Source organism: Drosophila ficusphila, unplaced genomic scaffold, assembly GCF_018152265.1.
Source record: "Drosophila ficusphila isolate 14025-0441.05 unplaced genomic scaffold, ASM1815226v1 contig_414, whole genome shotgun sequence".
Taxonomy (NCBI): domain Eukaryota; kingdom Metazoa; phylum Arthropoda; class Insecta; order Diptera; family Drosophilidae; genus Drosophila; species Drosophila ficusphila.
The window spans coordinates 6375005-6393497 of record NW_025064328.1 but is presented as its reverse complement, the minus strand read 5'-3'; the positions used below and the strand labels follow the sequence as shown (position 1 = coordinate 6393497).

The 18493-nt window shown below is 43.0% G+C and overlaps 3 protein-coding genes across 4 annotated transcripts in view; all 3 read right to left on the bottom strand.

Moving 5' to 3' along the window:
* The window catches only part of LOC108086694, a 43876-nt gene that overhangs the window by 771 nt on the left and 24612 nt on the right, over positions 1-18493 (bottom strand). Inside the window, exons 2-5 of the mRNA XM_017183692.1 lie at positions 13307-13719; positions 12564-12785; positions 7999-8228; positions 214-684 (exon numbers count right to left, since the gene is read on the bottom strand). Of these exons, the coding sequence (XP_017039181.1) occupies positions 214-684; positions 7999-8228; positions 12564-12785; positions 13307-13719 (1336 nt within the window). The remainder of the gene's footprint in view (positions 1-213; positions 685-7998; positions 8229-12563; positions 12786-13306; positions 13720-18493) is intronic.
* Positions 2258-2924, bottom strand: LOC108086695 (formin-2). Its single transcript, XM_017183693.1, has one exon. The coding sequence runs from the start codon at positions 2908-2910 to the stop codon at positions 2623-2625; it is 288 nt and encodes a 95-aa protein (XP_017039182.1). The 5' UTR covers positions 2911-2924; the 3' UTR covers positions 2258-2622.
* Positions 3001-7523, bottom strand: LOC108086691 (titin). Of its 2 annotated transcripts, XM_017183686.2 has the most exons (3): positions 6258-7523; positions 3166-6190; positions 3001-3099 (listed from the first exon to the last, which is right to left on the bottom strand). In XM_017183686.2, exon 2 carries the CDS (start codon positions 5982-5984, stop codon positions 3192-3194), a length of 2793 nt encoding a protein of 930 aa, XP_017039175.1. In that variant the 5' UTR covers positions 5985-6190; positions 6258-7523; the 3' UTR covers positions 3001-3099; positions 3166-3191. The 2 variants fall into 2 exon arrangements, with proteins under 2 accessions (XP_017039175.1, XP_017039176.1); XM_017183687.2 differs by lacking the exon at positions 6258-7523 and having other exon boundaries at positions 3166-6231.

Here is an 18493-nt window from a genome sequence, read left to right as displayed (position 1 = left end):
GCAAAACGATTGTACATTTTTTCGTATATTTAACTTGGCACTTGAATGATTTAAAATATTAAAAGGAAAAAACTAAAAGATATGTTTGGTTTTATAAATGGAAAAATGTATTTAAAAATCTTTTTCTACAACATAATTTTTAAATTTTTACAAGATTAAAGCATTTCTTTGCCATTTTCTTTGTTCTTTTAGTGGAATATCGCAAGCACTCACCAATTAAAATAGGTCTGCGACCCGTGACAGTTGCGCTCGGAGCCGCACCACTTCGATTGCTGGAGCGCGGGGCAGGGTCGTCCGCCCCTTTTGCCGTGCTTGATGACCTTGCGGTTGCGATGCATCTCGCCGATGCCGCAGCTCTTGCTGCAGGCCGTCCACTCGGACCAGTGGCTCACGCGGCAGTCGCGGCGTCGCTGTTGCGAGCTCCGCCTGCGGGTGGCACCACCACCAACGCCACCTCCACCTCCCCCACCAGCACCACCCCCAGCGCCACCGACCTTGCCACCCGCGGGCAGCGGCGATAGCGAGGCCGTCGGACTGGAGGCGTTTAAATTGCTGGCATCTGTGGCACGCCGATAGCTGCTGGCGATGCTCTGCAGGATCGCATGCTTGTCGTTCTTCGGCACCACGCTGACCACCTGGCCAGCTCCGTTCTGGCCGGGCTGCAGGCTCATGTTGTTGCTGTAGCTGAAAGTGCAGAAAACATTGCAATTTCAATCGACTGGCTCAATGGCATTTCACTTAATAGTTGGTGAGTAATGAAGGCATATCAAAAATAACACTTCATTAATAGCATTTTCGGGTTTTAATTAAAACATTTTTCCGCTTTTATCATTGTATAAAAGCTAGCAACTATTTCTTATTCAATATGGAATTTAAAGTATTTCATATCTTTACTTAGTAGTTGCAAACAAATTATTTATATCAATAAGTTTCTCATTGATTTGAACTCGAATTTTTAATTTACTTTCTAATAATTAGTAAAAGCTTTCAACACCTATTTAAGTTTGCTTTTGTTAATCTCCGAAATTGGCTATATATTCAGGGCATAGACTTCATAATCTAAGCCCCAAGCCGACGTGCCCAGCCCCACTGATTTGCCTTAGTAGCTTAACTTGCCGTCGCTAAAAGACTGCCACATTACACATACGACCCGTGTGCCTCCTCCAACCACTCCATCCTCGCTTTTTTGGCAAAAGGTGTGCACGTTGCCTGCTCACGTTTGTTATTTCAGCACATCAACTGTGGAAAATTTCAATTTAAATTTGCCTTTTGCCAGCCTTCGTGTTGCCGTGTTGCTGGCTGACAGACACAGAGCTCCGAAATGAGGAAAGAAAAAAAACAGCCAGGCGGCAGTCGAAACCCGAAACCCTGAAACCCTGAAACCCCGTATCCCTGTATCCCCGGAATACAGAAACCCGGGACTTTCGACGGACCCACGCGCGAACGAACCACAAGCCCCGAAAACTCAAAACGCCTCCCAAACTGTCGAGGATCCACGACGTTTGGCTGTAAATGTGGCTGTGGCGCTGGCTGGCTTCCTTCCTTCCTGCCTTCCTTCCTGGGCAACTTCCGTGTTTTGTTTCCTGCAGTTTTTCGTTTATTTGCATACACATGCCGCGCGCGTATGCCGCGTGCAAAATCGCGCAAATAATAATAAAAAATCAAAAGGCAGACGGAACGAACAGGCACGGAAAAAATTCTGACGAGCGAGGAGAGGAGTGTGGGAAGAAGCGAGAGCAGCGCAAATAAATTGGCAAAAATATTGAAAGGACGAAAGGAGAAGGCTCCCAGCGCCATGGGCCCAACGAAAATAATGAGGAAAATTCTCAAATTGAAATTACATACAACATTTTTTCTGCCTCCCCCGTTTCTACTTTTCCCTTTCCCTTCCTCCTTTTTTCGCCAGGAGTTTTCCACAGAGTTTTCTTTCCTTAGAACATGGAAGTTATTAGCGACAATTTACTTCGATCATGTTCATGGCAATTACCTTTAGATGAGCACATCAAAACGTATTAAGTAAATGTTGTTGCAGGAGCAATTTGCATTTCCGGAGCTCGGAAAACTCGCATCGACTCAGTTATCGGACACGTGACGGGGAAAATTCTGTTCATCAGGCCAAAGCGAATTGGTTTTCAAATTGAAATGCGCCAGTAAAATCGTATTAACAAAGTAATTCACTTCGCTCACATTCTATATAATTGAACTGACAATTGTTTGGAATTTGCCAGGCCTCAATTTAATTGTTTATCATCGGGGGAACACTTAATTATTTTTATTCAGTCAGTTGAAGCATACAATTATGGTTTTTGCAATTTCCTTTATTACTTTCATACGCCCGCTGTTCGGAAAATGAAAATCATGAATTTTGATTTGATTACGAATTTCAACAAAATTTTCAAAAACTCCAAAGTTGAGTTGATTAAATTTATAATTTAATTGCAAAGAGAGCTGATTTTAAAAATTTAAATTTTAATTGCACATAGAGCTGATTTTTCTATGAATAAACTATTTTATTTAGCTAATTAGAGGCGTATAAAAGTAGATGAATATTCTATGTGAAACACAGTTTTCGATTTCCATATCCTATTTCCCATTTCCATTTGCGAGTTTGCCATCAGAGAATCAGAGAATCGTGCAGCAGAAAACTTCTCCCTGTGGTTGGGCATATACAGTGGCCACTGGCGGTGGTGCACCAACCACAACGGTGGGCGGTGGACGTGGTGCTCCGATGACGACAGCTGGCGGTGGCGGTGGTGCAATCACCACCGGCGGTGGTGCAAACCCAATGCCCACGCCCATTGGCGGAGGCGGTGGTCCGCCGATATTTATGCCGACATTCACTCGAGGCGGCGGCGGTCCGTAGGCGATTCCAGGAGGCGGTCCTCCGTATCCACGTCCTGGTGGTGGCATCTCGACCGATGGCTAGCAACTGACTGACCGACTGACCAGCACCTCCGCCGAATCATTTGGGTTCTTATCTGGGTTGGCTTCTTTTGCCTCGAGTGTCCGCCGGTAATTAACTATCGATTACTGTGATTTTTTCGGGGGCTTCTGTTTCCGCTGATTAGATATGCGATAGGCGGAGCTTAAGTTCCCAGGCTGATAAGAGAAACACTTGGTTACTGATAAGATTTGGATACTGAATGCTATTTCTGATTCACTTGCCTCGGGGAAAGCCCCTGACTTCTGAACTAGGATATGGTGCACTTGCAAGGGCAACACTTTCGTTTCGGTGGTTCGGTGGGTAAATCTCGTTTTTGCATCGGCGGTGGCTGATTTGATTCCTGGATTCCCTGCTCCTGCTGCAGTCCCTCAGCCAAAGCTGCACTCACGGAATACCTCTTGCCGGACTTGTCGTTTTGTATCGCGGAAACCTCACCCACTAAAACGGTTCCAATGGGTGTGGCCGGTTGAATTACTTCTTCGGTAACTTCTATCACCTCGGTAACATTTCCATTGTTGGCAGACTCTACAATTACCTCCCTTTGCACCACTTCTATGTAGGGAGGATCATCTATCACCAGATCTGTTAGGATGAAGTTGTTGAGTGGCTTTTGATTGGGTTTGGCGGGTGGCAAGGCAACTGGCGTAACATCCACAGACTCAACAATCACTTCGGATTTCCCTTGATTCAACGGAGGTATTTTCAGTTTCAGTGGTGGACTGGGAGGCGGTGAGGGGGTGGGGGTCACCTCCAGGGATTCCACAATCACAGCCGTTTCCGCTAAACTCGGCCTGGGCAGGAAACCCCCTTCAATTGGCCGTTGACTAGTTGGACTGCCGGGTGGCGAATTAACTGGTGTTACTTCGATAATCTCCACATAAGCCTCGGCTTCACTTAAACTTTCCACCTCCACCGCTGGACTTTGTTGAGCGGTGCTGTAAGGAGTGAGTTCCTCAACCACCACATAGTCATCAGGTTCAATTAGACTTTCCCGGGAAATAAAGGGAAACCTTTCCGGTGGCGGCGATGATGATGGTGTCACTTCCAGGGATTCTACCACCAGTTCTTGCACCAAACTTGCACGTGGCATGTAATCAGTTGTCACTATTGATTGAAGTGGAGGATTTGGCACGACTTCTATTTCCTCTACAATTGTTTCCACAACTCCACCCTGTGGTGCATAACCATTTCTTAAAATGGATTGTTCTGGTTCTGTGACTTCAATATCCTCAACAACACTTTCAACAAAGCCAGTCTGAGGAATAATGTCAGTTTCCTGATAAACTTGTTGATAGGAAGGATTGACCTCTGTAACTTCTATATCCTCCACAAATGATTCTACAAAACCTGATCGAGGTGGAAAGGAAATAGGAAGTGGTGGCCTTGGTGGAGGTTCAACTTCTTCCGTGACTTCTATATTTTCCACTACTGACTCCACAAAACCAGATTGAGGTGGGAAATCTATTTGAAGAGGTGTCTCTACTGGGGAATCTACTTCTTCTGTGACTTCAATATTTTCCACAATCGATTCAACCAATCCTGTTTGGGGAGTTATACTAATCGGAACTGCAGGTTGTATAGGTTCCACTTCTTTAGTGACTTGTATACTTTCCACAATAGATTCTACAAATCCAGATCGAGGAAGATTTTGATTTTGTACTTGGGGTCTTAATGTAGGATATACTTCTGTAGTTATTTCTATGTTTTCTACAATCGTTTCCACATTGCCTGTTTGGGGAGGAAAATCATTTTGAACGGGAAGAAGAAAGGGAGGATTCTCTTCTTTAATGACTTCTATATTTTCCACAACAGATTCCACAAACCCACTAGGAACACTGCTTTGTACAGGAACTTGTAATACAGGTTGAGGTGGTATGACTTCAATGTTCTCAACAACTGATTCCACAGAAACTGGACCTGAATCGAAACCATTTGTTGGTAGCAGAAATGGAGAATCATCTGTCGTGACATCAACCTTCGCCACAATTGTCTCCTCAGAATCAAAACCATTTGCAGGAAGGAGAAAAGGGGATTCAGCTTCTATATTTTCTACTGTTTCCACAACCACATCTCCAGAAGGAGGAGCTTCATTTACAACTTCAATATTCTCAGTGATCGTTTCCACCAAACCTGATCGAGGATAGTAACTTTTTGGAGCTGGAGCCTGAGAAGAAGCTGCAGCAACTTCAATGTTCTCCACAATTCTCGCCACAAATCCTGGCTGTGGAATAAATTCCGGTTCCTGTTGGATTTGAGCAGGAACAACCTCAACTTCTACACTTTTCACAATAGTTTCCGGTGGGTTAATATTCACTCTGGGAATGTAACCAGTGGGGGGAAGAGAACTCGCCACTGGTTCCACAAAAATATCTGTTTGCACCACTTCTGCGATGGGAGAAAGTGGTGGCTGCTGAGCCGCTGGAAAGAATCCTGTTTGCACTTGGAGTTGAGGAGGAGCATAAGGCGGAGGATCCAGTTGCTCAATCACTATTTCCTCCTCCACAACTCGAGTGTGCTTTTTGCTCTCCCTGATGGTTTCCTTTGTCTCCGTTTGCCAAACCACAGTGGTGAATTCATCCGAAGCGGAGGTTGTGCCCAGAATCTCCTCTGTATCCACGACATCCTTCTCCGCTGAGAGATCCAAATCTATGGAGGGATTTGAAGATGTCTGGTTCCAGACTGCCTGAGGTTCCCAAACCACATTGAAACCCACTTCCTCGGTGGGTGTGAGAAAAGGTGGTAAAGTCTGCGGCAGCGGCGGTGGTGGTGAAGACTTCTGCTGGCGGTGGTGGTGGTGGTGGTGCTTCCTAGGCTTCGGTTCTTGGTTCTCCACGAGAATCACTTCCTCCACAACTTCGACATTCTCCTGTCTTTCCTGATGGTGATGATGGTGCCTGTGGTGATGATGATGTCGGTGCTTTGGTTCTCCGGATCCTTCGATATCCACTATCTCGATGGTCTCCTGGATGGAGCCACTACTCGTGGCAATCGTTTCTATCGTTTCGTTAACACTTCGCTCCTCAACAATGGTCGTTTTCATTTTGTCGATCGTTTATTTTCCCGTCTCGTTTTGCCTGTGCCCATTAACTGAAACCCAAAACGCTTCGCTCGGCCCATTTATACTCGGTGTTTATGTCATGGGAAATGTATTTTCATGCGCTAAATCCTTGGACAGATAAGATAGTTACTGTATCTAAGCAATGCGGCAAGCATTTGTCTTCGACCCCGTCGTCTGTGTTTGGCCCTCTGCAAATGGTTAATGGACTCGTGTTTGATCGAATGTTTGGAACACGGATATTTCCCTATTGCTTACTGCTCGAATTCGAATTCTTCGCCTGCTGATTCTGGTTCTTGCGTCGCTGATTGTTGGCCGCTGAACCGGCGATTACCGTGAAGGTGGCTGGCGGAATTCCGGACATGTTGCTGGCACTTAGCTCTTTGCCCGATTGCCGATTGCCGGCCATTCCTCTACTTTTTATAGGCCACCCGCGACGCGCCGTTCGATAAGATAGTAATTACTTCGAAGCTGCTCCGCACATTTGGCAGACCTACCCAGTATCTCGTATATATCTCTGGTGTATATATATCCGGGGTCCCCGGCCTTTGTCTCCCAGGTTGTCAGAGTGCCAAGTGGGCGGGGCCACGCCCACTCGCCGGCTCTCTTGGCACTCGAACACGTCCCCGGTTGTCGGGGATTGTCATTAAATATGCAGGTTACCAGTGCCAATGGTGCCAAAATCCACTCCACCGGCTTTCGGCCAAAAGTGGCACGGGAAAATAGTCAACGGGGAAAGGCAGGAAGGATGTGGATGTGGATGTGGGGGATGTGGATGAGTCTGGGAACTGTTAGCAGGGATTAGTTGTAGTTTGCCCCATCCGGAGGAGTTTTTCGGGGATCCCAGATACGCCAGGGCGGCTTTTTAAAGATGCAGCATTACCCAGGTACGTGCCACTCGGGCCACTCTCCTTTTGGCTCTTTAGTTCTTTGGTTCTTTGGTTCTTTGCTTCTTTGGTCCTCCCATTCTAAAACTTCTCTAGTTCTTCATCTCCAACCACCCAACGCCTCGAAAGTGGTGTAATGTGCCTTGAAGTGTGCCAGAAAGCTGTTTTCCTTCCACCCACTCGCTTGTTTTCCCAACAGCTTGGGGCTCGGCACGTCGCTTTAAATATGGTATACGGATAGTATGTGAATGCATGTGAACACACACACACACACACACGGGCAAAGGGTGTTGAAAGTAGTTGGTCTTGAGTTAGGGGAAAGCACTTTACGCATATGTTAAATAGGGCCAATTGAAGCGCTTTCTGCACTCCAAAACAGATTACGTATACGAAATGTGGCTCTTAAAGCTTACTCTTGGCTGAAACCTTGGCTATGTCTTCACCTAAAATGGTTGCTACCCCTTTAATATATTTTTTACAGTTATACCAAAGGTTACTGGAGAGGGGAGCCACCCGTATCTATTGATTTATCATTTGTTTTTGTCAATTGATAATTATTTGATAACATACTTTACTTTTTGTTTACAGTCATTTTTGAAACCTCCTTAAGGGCTTATAAGGCGACCTAGAGTTTTCAAACCTTGAACTGATAATTTGTTCATTCAATAAGTAAGATTCAAATTATTGTTAAAAAATTGGTTATGCCAATTGGTATTTAAAGAGATAACTTTATGAAATTATTAAATGCAGCAGTGATTTATCAGTCAGGTAATTCCCTATGATTATTAGAAATAATAGTCATTCGGACAATTATTATAATTATAGCAATGAGTAATTAATATCTTATCTATGGATATTATTATATCATTTATAAAATTATTAAATATTTTTTAAATTGTAAACTATACAAATAGTAAGTTTATTTTGATTGTGGAATTTTGTGTCTGCTCTAATTCTACCTAAAGCTATTTGCAATTAAATCTCATTTAATGGATTTAATATGTACTATTTTTTATGCTCATTGTGCTATTAAACTATTTCCTCTGCTGAACTACTTTTCAACACAATTTTGTCGTTAAAATGCGTGTTATGTAAATTTCTTTGGGACTTACTTGGGATTCATCTTGGCCAGCAGCTGGGAACGGATGCGCTGTCGCTCGTCGTCGAACTGCTGCAGCTGCTGCTGCTCCGTCTGGCGCTCCCGCTCGATGCTGGCGGAGAGCTCGTTGTTCATCTCGACGTGATTGTGCTCCGCGTCCAGGTGGGTCTGGGTCTGGACCGTCTCGTACTTGCGATCGTCCTCGGCGATGTTGAACACCTCGCTCAGCTCGTACTCCTTCAGCTGGAAATACAGAGGAGCAGAGGGGGGAGCGTGAGGATGGAGTGTTAGTCCCCGTTTGCAGACACATGTGCAGCATATTAATTTACGGGGATTATGTGCCCGGCATCAGCAACTCGGTGCACGGGATGTGGATGTGGATGTGGATGCGGAATGCCGAGCCAAGGGACACGCCACCCAAGGACCACGGGTACAGGTGCTCTTAACGCGCTGCTAATTTCAATTTGTGGCAAATATTGACACAGCCACCGGGGTGCAGCAGCCGTATGGAATGGCCACGAGCTTCAATGGAATTAGAGGGTACCAAATGTGGATTTCTATGGGGTTTAGACAGCACAAACCTCCTTGGAAAATCTTAGGATAAACTTAAGTAATATGTTCTCTAAAGAAAGTTTATTCTGCAGAAGAACTTAATGATGACTTGAAATTAAGTTAAAAGATAGAAGAAATTTCCAGAAATTTCTTGAATAGGTTTAGGAGTCTGTCCAATGTTCTTCAAACTGGTCATCCTATTTATTATACCCCACATTCCACAGACACTTCGAGGGTATCAAAAACTTTGTTTGGTGCGCTGTCGCGCATTTTAATTTATTTGTTTGGGCCGCTGTCATTTTCTATACACAATACGCATTGTTATTGTTGTCCCCTCCACGTTTTGGCTGGCTTATCGTGGTCTACCTTTTGCTACCTACATTCAGCAAACGCGTCGACAGCGGCGCCAACAACTACAGGCGGAAAAAATCTAAGGCAGCAGCAAAAAAAAAAAAAAAAAAATAGAACACAAACAACAAATCCAGGCAAAACAAAAACAGTGCTGAGGAGACGCGTGTTGCTTTTGTGGCATTAAAATACACAATAATCCAGCGCACACGAAAAGCTGGCACGCGGTTGGGGCTGGAAAAACTGTGAAATTCCTTGTGGATTACCCAGACGGGCGAGTGAAACCCTCAGCATTCCTGGCTGCCGAGATTACGTGCCTTTCGCCATTCGCCATTCGCCATTCACTAAATGACACAAAAATATGCCGGCGATTCAGTGCTCGGCCCCCCAGAATTTAAGAATTTAATGCCAAACTACCCCCTGCTGTGTTTTCGGGGAAGCAAATCAACACATAATTACACTAGGACCTGAGACATGTGCTGGCCATAAAATAACGCATATAAGTAAATAACTTTCCATTCTGTTAGATTCTGTTGGCCATAAACAAAAGGCGGCAGACCCGAAATGGCAGACTTTTAGTTTAACAATTGCGAACTTTGATTGCCCTGGGGAAGCTGTTGGCAGAAAGTTTTATAAGTGCCAAACACTTGGCGTTGGCCAGTCAAGAATGAATATTTAATCTTTTATTACCAATCAATTGAAGCTAATTGAATTTTATATTATTTGCAGGGCGATTCGTTGATTGGACAAACAAATCTAAATACTAAAAATTACTTTAAGGTTGTTATTAATTCACACCAAAGCTAAGTATACCCTTCTAGCTAAAGTACCCTACCGAAAACGCCTCCAAGGGAAGTGGATGCTATCACACGCCCACTCCGAAAAGCCTAGAAAATAAAACTAAAATTAGTAGTGTCAAAAAGGCGTTACAATCATACGAGCTGCAGCCACAACGCACAGAGCTCCACCAACAAATAAAGAATAATGACCGCACGTACTGTGGGCAGCCACGCCCACTCGCCCATGTCCACGTAGCAATTCCCCGTTCTATACGATGTATATGTATAAACTGCCCCTATGAAATAAACTATGCAAACGTAGTCGAAACATCTGGCTGAAGGCGAGAGGGGGTAGGAAAATGGCGGGGGGAGGGGGAGTTGGGGAAAATGGAATGGCAGTGCCCGGGGCATAAATTTTATGTGCGCTTCCTTCGGCCACACATAAAAGCAATTTTGATGAGCGACCCAAGGCATTGGAGCCGTAAGTGCGCCACTTTCTGGATCTCTTGGATGTCCAGCAATATAATTACAATGCTCGAATTCCAACCTCCCTTTCCCTGTGTATATCCTTCCCCTCTCTTTCCCTCTTCCCCTCCCTTTCCCTCCCCACAATTGGGGCGTTTTTACTGCCGTCGAGGGTTCTTTGTTGCACTGCTCAGTGGCGGCGGAGAAGGTCCTGCCTGGGTCCTTTGTGTCTGGCAGGCCTAATGGATTGGCATTTATTAAGGAGTGCAGAATAATGTTTATTGCAGCGCTTGAAAACAATGGCAAAAACGGCTGTGCCGCCATAAGGATAATGCAGGACATGTTTCGGTGCGGAAGGTGAAATGATTTCCTTTACGGTTCTAGTTATAATAGAATAAGTTCAATTGGAAATCGTTTCTCTTAGAAGTGGTAAATATTTTAATACGATAGATTATTGATATTTGTGTTGCAAACAAATATTCATTTACCATTTCGAAACTGAAATATTTAAATTAAAACCTAAACCAAATGAATTTCAGCTCCCTAGCTTAATATTTACACTAATTTATTCAGAATATAATCGATATACAGCGCATATCCCATAAATTAGTCTAATCAAATTCAGCTAATAACATTATTCATCCAAAGATAATTTACATACTGGTAATTTCTAATTCAATGACTTCCTATTTGATCAAAAGTCCAATTAAAGTCAATTATGAAATGCATTTATAAACGCAATTAAAAAGCAAACAATTACCATTAACATCGAACACAATAAATACTAAACTAACAACCGATTTTAAAAGAAATATTAATGGCATTAATTTGAAGATAATAAAATAAATGTCAATAAATGTCTTTTTAAATTCCATAAATTATAATTCAATAACATTTTGCGTTAGTTTTACATGCTGAATGCCCCCAAATGTATGCTACAAAATTCTTTAAATATGAATTTTTATTCCCGTGACTGTCAAACTGTTTTAATTTGTTTACATTTCCTCTTAACACATTTTCGCATGCCCATGGAATTCTGGCCCAAATAATTATAAGGTAATTAGCATTATTTCCGGTAATTTTTTTCGCTGCCCATTTCGTATTCCGTGCGCTCTTTTTTCTCCTCGATCCGAGCTGCGAACTCAACTGATTTATAAAGCGCATTAACACGCAGCCAAGGGAATTCGCCCTTTGCACGCACACCCTCTCACTACCACACACACACACACACAGAGAGACACGCACAGCCATTACACATGTTTGCATGGCGAGAAAAGTGGCTGGTTTGTTTATGTGTGCGTGTGTGTGAGAGTGTGGTAGATGCTGTTGACGCCATTGCACTATGTTGAATTTGACCCGTTTTTGTGGCCAAAACTCATTTTTCGCGAGTATGCAAATTTCCGTTTTTTTAATTTTACTAGGTTGAGAAATGATCAAATTGCTATATTGTATACCTCAAATGTTAATTTGACAGTTTAGTGTTAAAATAACAGCTGCTAAAGTCAGCTGTTGCAAGCGCAAACCACGTGCTGTTTTAAATGTTAAATTTGTGGTGCAATTTCAAATTGGCATATCTCTCACAAAAAGTCATTAAATAATAAAATTCAAAATGAATATTATTTCTTCAGGTTAGTACTATGTGTTGATACTAATATGTTGCGTGTTTTGTTCGTATTTTTCTAACAATTTGTATATTTAGCAAGTGTTGTCTCCTTGTCACTTTTGAAAAAACAGTTGAACTTTCCAAAAGGTTTTAAAAAAAAGGTTCAAATTGTATCAGTGAGTGTCCATATACATGTTGTAGATCTTTCAATTCTGAATTCAAAAAATATAAGCTCATTATGCGTTTTTTGCGGTTTTCTGCGTAATTTGAATTATTAGGGAGCATATATTAGGAAGAATACATAGAATAATACAAAAAAAAACATTTTTTTTGTCTTGAATAACTTCCATATTTATTATCCGATTTGGACCAAATTTGCAGGACGCATTTGAAATAGGACATTTATAATGTGTTTCAAAATTGGGGTCTCTAACTTAAAAATTGCTTTAGATATTCGTTTTTTTTCCATTTCTGTGGGCGGAGGAAGGGGCGTTGACACGCCCACTTTTCTAAAATACGTTCCTATAGTAATAACATTCATTATACAAGAAACCTGCATTCAAAAATCTTGTTAATTTCAAAAATTTTAATTTTGGCCACAAAAACGGGTCAAATTCAACATAGTGCATTGTAATGCTAATGGCTCATTAGCACTTTGATTTTTTCGCACTGTATTTTTTTGTTTTTGGAAAAAGTCATTAGGGTTTCCCCGAGAGAAGCGAAGTGAAGTGGGTGGTGGGAAAAGGCATTTTGACTGCTAATTTGCTGTTAATTAACTTGTTTAACCTTTTTTTTTTGGAGGGTACAAAGGATCGTTTCCCGTTCACTCACCTTGATAAACTGAAACGTGGCGATGGGCGGCAATCGCTTGCTCTTCGGGTAGTAAAAGCTGCCCGCAGGATGGGCAGGATAACGCGAGGTGATCCGGTAGATGACGCCCTGAGGAGCCGTTGGCCAATTGGGCGCCGTGAAGGTGAACCCATTATCCGTGCCCGCATCCAAAGGATCCAGCTCAACGGTCACCGTATCGATCCAGGAGCCACCCACGCAGAGCTGCAGGTTATAAAGGAGCGTGTTAAGGATGCTGTGATTTTAAGAAGTGTAAATTTAACTAAAATTAAGTGAACACTTTAAATAGTTTAACAAATGCATTAACTCAGGTTATGCCTTTTTATTTTATCGCAAAGCAAATAAATCAATCGTTAACAATTGAATACAAAAGTGTGAAAAAAATAATAATAATAAAGAGAATTTACTGTCAACATATAATTATTAACAATAACATGCAACGCTGCATTTAAGCCAAAAAAAAACCTCTATATTAACAGAAATATTCAACCATACAAATTTAAAAATTGGTGTTCAGTTGCAATGGACATTAATCCACTTAAAGATCTATAAACATTTTGATTTATCGTTTGAAACTCTTTCTATCCTTTCTCTTGTTGTTCTACCACTTTTTGGCAGTATCATCATCTGTGGGCCTTTTGAGCTGATGCCAGTGCCTATTGAATCTGCGGCACCGATGCCATTCAAAACTATGATTTTAGCGCTTTCGGGGCTTATGCTCTCACCTCGAACGAGTCCACGCCGATGAACCAATCCGGCGAGGGAACAATGCGTGTCATTAGCGAGACCAGACTGTGATTGCTGTCGACAAACACTTTCGCCTCGCTGCGTCCGGCGCCCAATGGAATCGCCGGCATGCTGAACTCGTCGAACACGCTGCGTTCATTGTTGTTGGTGGTACTGCTGGTGGTGCCACCACCGCTGGTAGATGTGGTGTTAAAAGTAGTGGTGCTGCTGCTGCTGGTTGCACCTGGCGGGGATATTCCCGTCAGCATCTGTAGCTGCATCTGCTGCTGCTGCTGCTCGCCGGCGCTGCTGTCCAGGAGATCCGTTCGCCCGGATTCCGCAAACTGTTTGACAGCCGCCGTCGCCGGCTGTCCGATGTGGTACAGTGCATAGTTGGCGTTGTGGGTGCGACCTGCGGGCGAGAATGAGAGAGGGGAAACCGAGAAACCAGCTCATCAGTCGGGGGCCATTCGAATTTAATGAGCTCTCAAAACCAAACAGAAAGAAATGCTGAAAATTTGCAAATATTTGCAATTTAGCAGCTCGTTGTCGCTTTGCGCCATACACCCTCCCCCTCCCCCATCCATTATCCCCCTACGTTTGAAGATATTTTGGGGGATTTTCAACGGTCTGAAATGGTGTCAGCTTAAGTGGCAGATTACGTATACGCAATGGCGGGCGTCGAGTTAAAGCGACACTTTTTCAGCCAAAGAGCTGTGCACGTTAAATGGTTGCCAGGGAAATGGGTGTGGGAAATTGGGAAAACACTTGAACGTATGGAATGGAGTGGCAATAATGAAAGGGGGAGTTGTGTTAAGAGGGCAACGTGAAATGCGTCTGGGGTGAAAATTAAAATATTTTAAAAGAAAGTTTATGTGGCTGCAGAAACAAAAAATAAATTTGAAGGGCTTACGGTTACTGTAGAAAAAAGTTTCTTTTGAAAAATATTCTTAAATTTAATTTATTTAATTTTATTTTTGAGCTATTTGTAACAGGGTTTCTGTTCTGCTAATCTACGATGCCTGAACTTTATCTGGATAAAGTTTAACCTTCGGCTTTCACCTAGATACTTTTTCGCACCATTTGTGTTTCTCTTTTTCTTTTTTTTTATCCCAGACCGCAAGTAATTTAAAACTGCAGCGTTCCAGTTCAGTCTGGGCCTCAAAGTCATTGGGGTCCTGGCAGACTGTCACATGACCGAAAAAAAAAGAAACCGCCGACTGAAACCCCACCGAATCCACCATCGAGGCTCTCCTCAGATGCAGCGGCCTTTGATGTTGTGGCTGCGGCTTTTAGTTTGCACGCTCCTCTTTGGAGGTCTCGGGATGTCGGCCTCTTCGAGTTACCCAAACACCAGAGGCCCTCAGCCGAGTCTTATTTGTCTTCAATTAACATTGCAACATGCCACTTGTGCCACTTTTTCGCCTTTGTCTTCTTTCTGTTTCTGCCATTTCATTCGGAGATATTTCCTTTGCGCTTTTCATTTCGCTCCCTTTCCGCTTTGCTGCTGCCGGCTTATTTATTAGTTTTTGCCCGCTCTCTCTGTGGGCGCATTTTTAATTTACAAGTTTTCCGGCGAGTGTAAGACGGCGAACTTCTTTGACAAAAGCCGTGACGATGATGGCGATGGCGATGGCAATGGCAACGGCGGCTAATGAAAGACTAAACTACAAAGCATATTTTTGCCTTTTCAACTTTGCCGCTGGCTTTCAGCACTGGGTTTTCATTCCATTTTTTCTTTCTCCCTGGGAACTATGTCAAATGAAATATTATTTATTCGGTGGCATACTTTGCCCCACCTGCCAGGCACTCTGGGTAATTGACAAGTTCTGTTGCCGACTCTCGGGTCACTGCTGTCCAATGGATTGGCCCAAAGTTGCCGAAAAGGGTGCGAGGGAGGGGGGTGGTGGGGTTGCGGGGTTGCAGGGGAATTTCTGAAAAGTTTACGGGGATTTCAGCAGATTTACCTGCATGGCAGGGAGCTGAGGAATCGGGCTAATAAATTGACTCTGCGAAACTGTGTCAAATATGCCAGACGAGTTTTCATGTTGTCCTTCAGCATGTACAATTTGCACACATTGCATTCTTATCAATAACACATTCGAAAGCAATGGGAATTTTTCTGCTAAAACTTATTTAGGTTGCATTTTGTTTACTAAAAAAAAAAAACAACATAGATCAGATAACTTAACTGCTCTTATTGTTGCAATACATTGCTTCATTGTAATAGAAAATGCACATTTAACCTTTTAACCTCGTTTCACAACTTTTGATAATTTGACTAAGACAGTTGCAAAGTTCTTCAGATGTCAGCAAACTAAATTTATCTTTTTGACTTTCCCCTGCAACCTGCGAAATGCCGAGAAATTCGTTAAAATAAAGGTCAGCAGAGCACAGCTGTTCACCTTCAGCTGCTTTCGCTTTCGCAGACAAATCCACAAAACGCAAGCACATTCCATATAGTACGTATATAAACCGAACGCAGCGCTCAATCAATTACAGAATGGCCACAGAATAAGCATAATAAATTTGCAATTAAATGCTTAAATTGTGCAAATGGTTTCCCGATATGGTGACGCGCGGTCGACGGTTGGTTTCAGTCGACTTTGGCGGTCTGGTTGCCGCTTAAACGACCGCATATCGTCCATCTCCGAACGGAATTCGGCGGGGCGGAGCGGTCAGATAAATGGGCGATGTAAAAAAGGCCATTTCGGGGCTACTGGCACTGCGATGAATGGCGGGGGCGTAATTAATGCTTAATTATGCACATTAAAAGCCAAAAACAGCCACCAAGCTGGCGGAAATTACTGCCAAGCAGGACTCACGACTCACGTAATATAAATGCATGCCACGTATGCCCCATAAATTTCAGTTAGCATTCGAATGAAAAGACATTGCGCATACGCCCCATGGGCTCTTTTCAAGTACGGGTTTCTTCTATCTATGTAGTATGTGTGTGTGTGTAGGTGTGTGTGTGTCTGGTCATATCATAATTGAAAATCGCCAACCTTGCCCGACCATAACAACATTGATACACATTATCTAAAAAGTGCAATCTGGCAGCTGGCCAAAAATGAAAAACAACTGCTGTGACTCATGGCGAACTTTTCCCTCAGCCAGCGTATGGCTTTTTAATTGGCAGAAAAATATGCTCCGGGGGAGTGGTATTAATAAATGTATAAATCCAACCAATATGACACACATTTCATTCAATTTATGACGCACAGCTGACACACTTTTTCCCACACACTATCTCCCGCACACACAAACACAAACACACACACACATATAATATATACACTCACACACGTTGACTTTTGTCAGGTTTTTCTGTGCGAAAAATGAATTACGAGTCGACGGATTTTTTTGTTTTTCGTCGCTTGTTTTCGTTTGGCTGGATGCTCAATTTCCTGCGATTTCCGCCACGAAAAAATTTAATTATAGGCAATAAATTTGAATTTAATAGTCGAGGCATTAAGTCGCCGCCAGCCGAGGCATTGTCTCTCTCGCATCGAAAAACAGAGGAAAATAGCTCAAAAAACCCAAATAAGAGAAGGAACGTACACATAAATAAGCCAAGAGAAGAAGGATTAATGCAGCAGCTGAACACGACAAGTGCGGAGAAAGGGGAAAAGGGGCAGGAAAATGGGGGGAAAAGCCAGTGAAATGGGTGTGTCAGCACGTGTGCTGTTTGATGGAATGCTATATAGTATGTGTGAGTGTGGCTACGGTTATATCCGATGCTTAAATGTTGAGCCCCGAGGAAGTCAGAAACCCATCAATGCTTAATTTTCCTGGGGGAAAATTAACAACGCTCTGTTCAAACATTGCACGTATGCGTATACGAGTAGGAATATCTGTCCAGAGTGATGCAATCAATCTCGAATGAAACACAAATAATTTACTCTAATATTTCCGTAAGGATTGATGAATAACTTTAATGGGAAACCAGGCCTGGCGCCTGATTGATATCAACTCCAACCGCTCGTTTGCTCTTAAATTAGCAATATGTTATAGCCGGGTTCCCACTCCAAAAATCCCGTATGCATCTATCGAGTTTGACGCTAATTAAAAATTCATTTTTCCCACTCCCAGCGGTTATCTGTTATTTGCCTTTCTACTCACGCAGCACACACTTAATTATGTATGTCAAATTTAATTGGCTTGTCAGTCCAGGCAAATAGCAAACCCGAAACGTCGACAGACACGCTATAAATACATTACACAAGAACAAAACAGAAAAAGTGAGCCACAGGGAAATATAATATAAGCGCCCACCTGGCGTATACGTAATGTGTCTGTGTGTGTGTGTGTGTGTGCCTCATCCACATGCGAATATCATTTTACGCTAAATAAATATTTGCATTTTACCTAATTTTAGACGGCTCATGTGGCGTGCAGCATCCGAAATTTAAGGCACCACAAAAGCTGGGGCGACAGCCCCAAATCTCTGACATTGTCACATGTCAGGCGCTGCAGCTGCCTTAAGACACATCCTGGGATGAGGACACGCCGCCCACAGTGACATTACGCATACGCCGCATATGCTGGCTGCAGAATGCTGAACTTCTCATGCGCTCAATAAACCCAAGGAAGCGGAATGAGCGAATGCGAATGCGAATTCTACTGCAACTGCGACTCTGCCTCTGTTAATAGTAATTTCTGTCATATTTGCCAGTGGAACTTGCAGTCACGACTCCCGATAAAATGTCAACTTGATGTTGCCTGTGATGTGGTAACCTAGATTTCGTTAAGGCACTGGCATCAACACTGACTACGTGGGAGATTTCCAGGGTCTGCCTTTCAGCCGCACCACCCACTCTTGTTCCTTTGCAAACCACAGACACGCAGAGAATGGAAAATCTGACAAGTTCTGGGTGGAGGAAACATTATGTGTTATTTAAATACTGAGGGAAAGATTTAATGATAAGAATTTGTAAGAAAATAAGGGAAAATACAAGCACGGCCAAAGGTTTTTATTTAATGATGCTATTGAGAAGGCTTTTAAAGTGAATAGATTCTTTGGTAAACATAGATAGAAAACCATTCAATTTTGTGAGTAAGCATTTCTTACTATTTCTTCCACTCACATCTTAGATTTTGGAACTTTTTTATCTTTTCTCTCAGTGTTCAGTTTCATTGTCAGCTAGGTGGCCTTCTGGGTTGCTCTTTTAAGTTTAATGGCT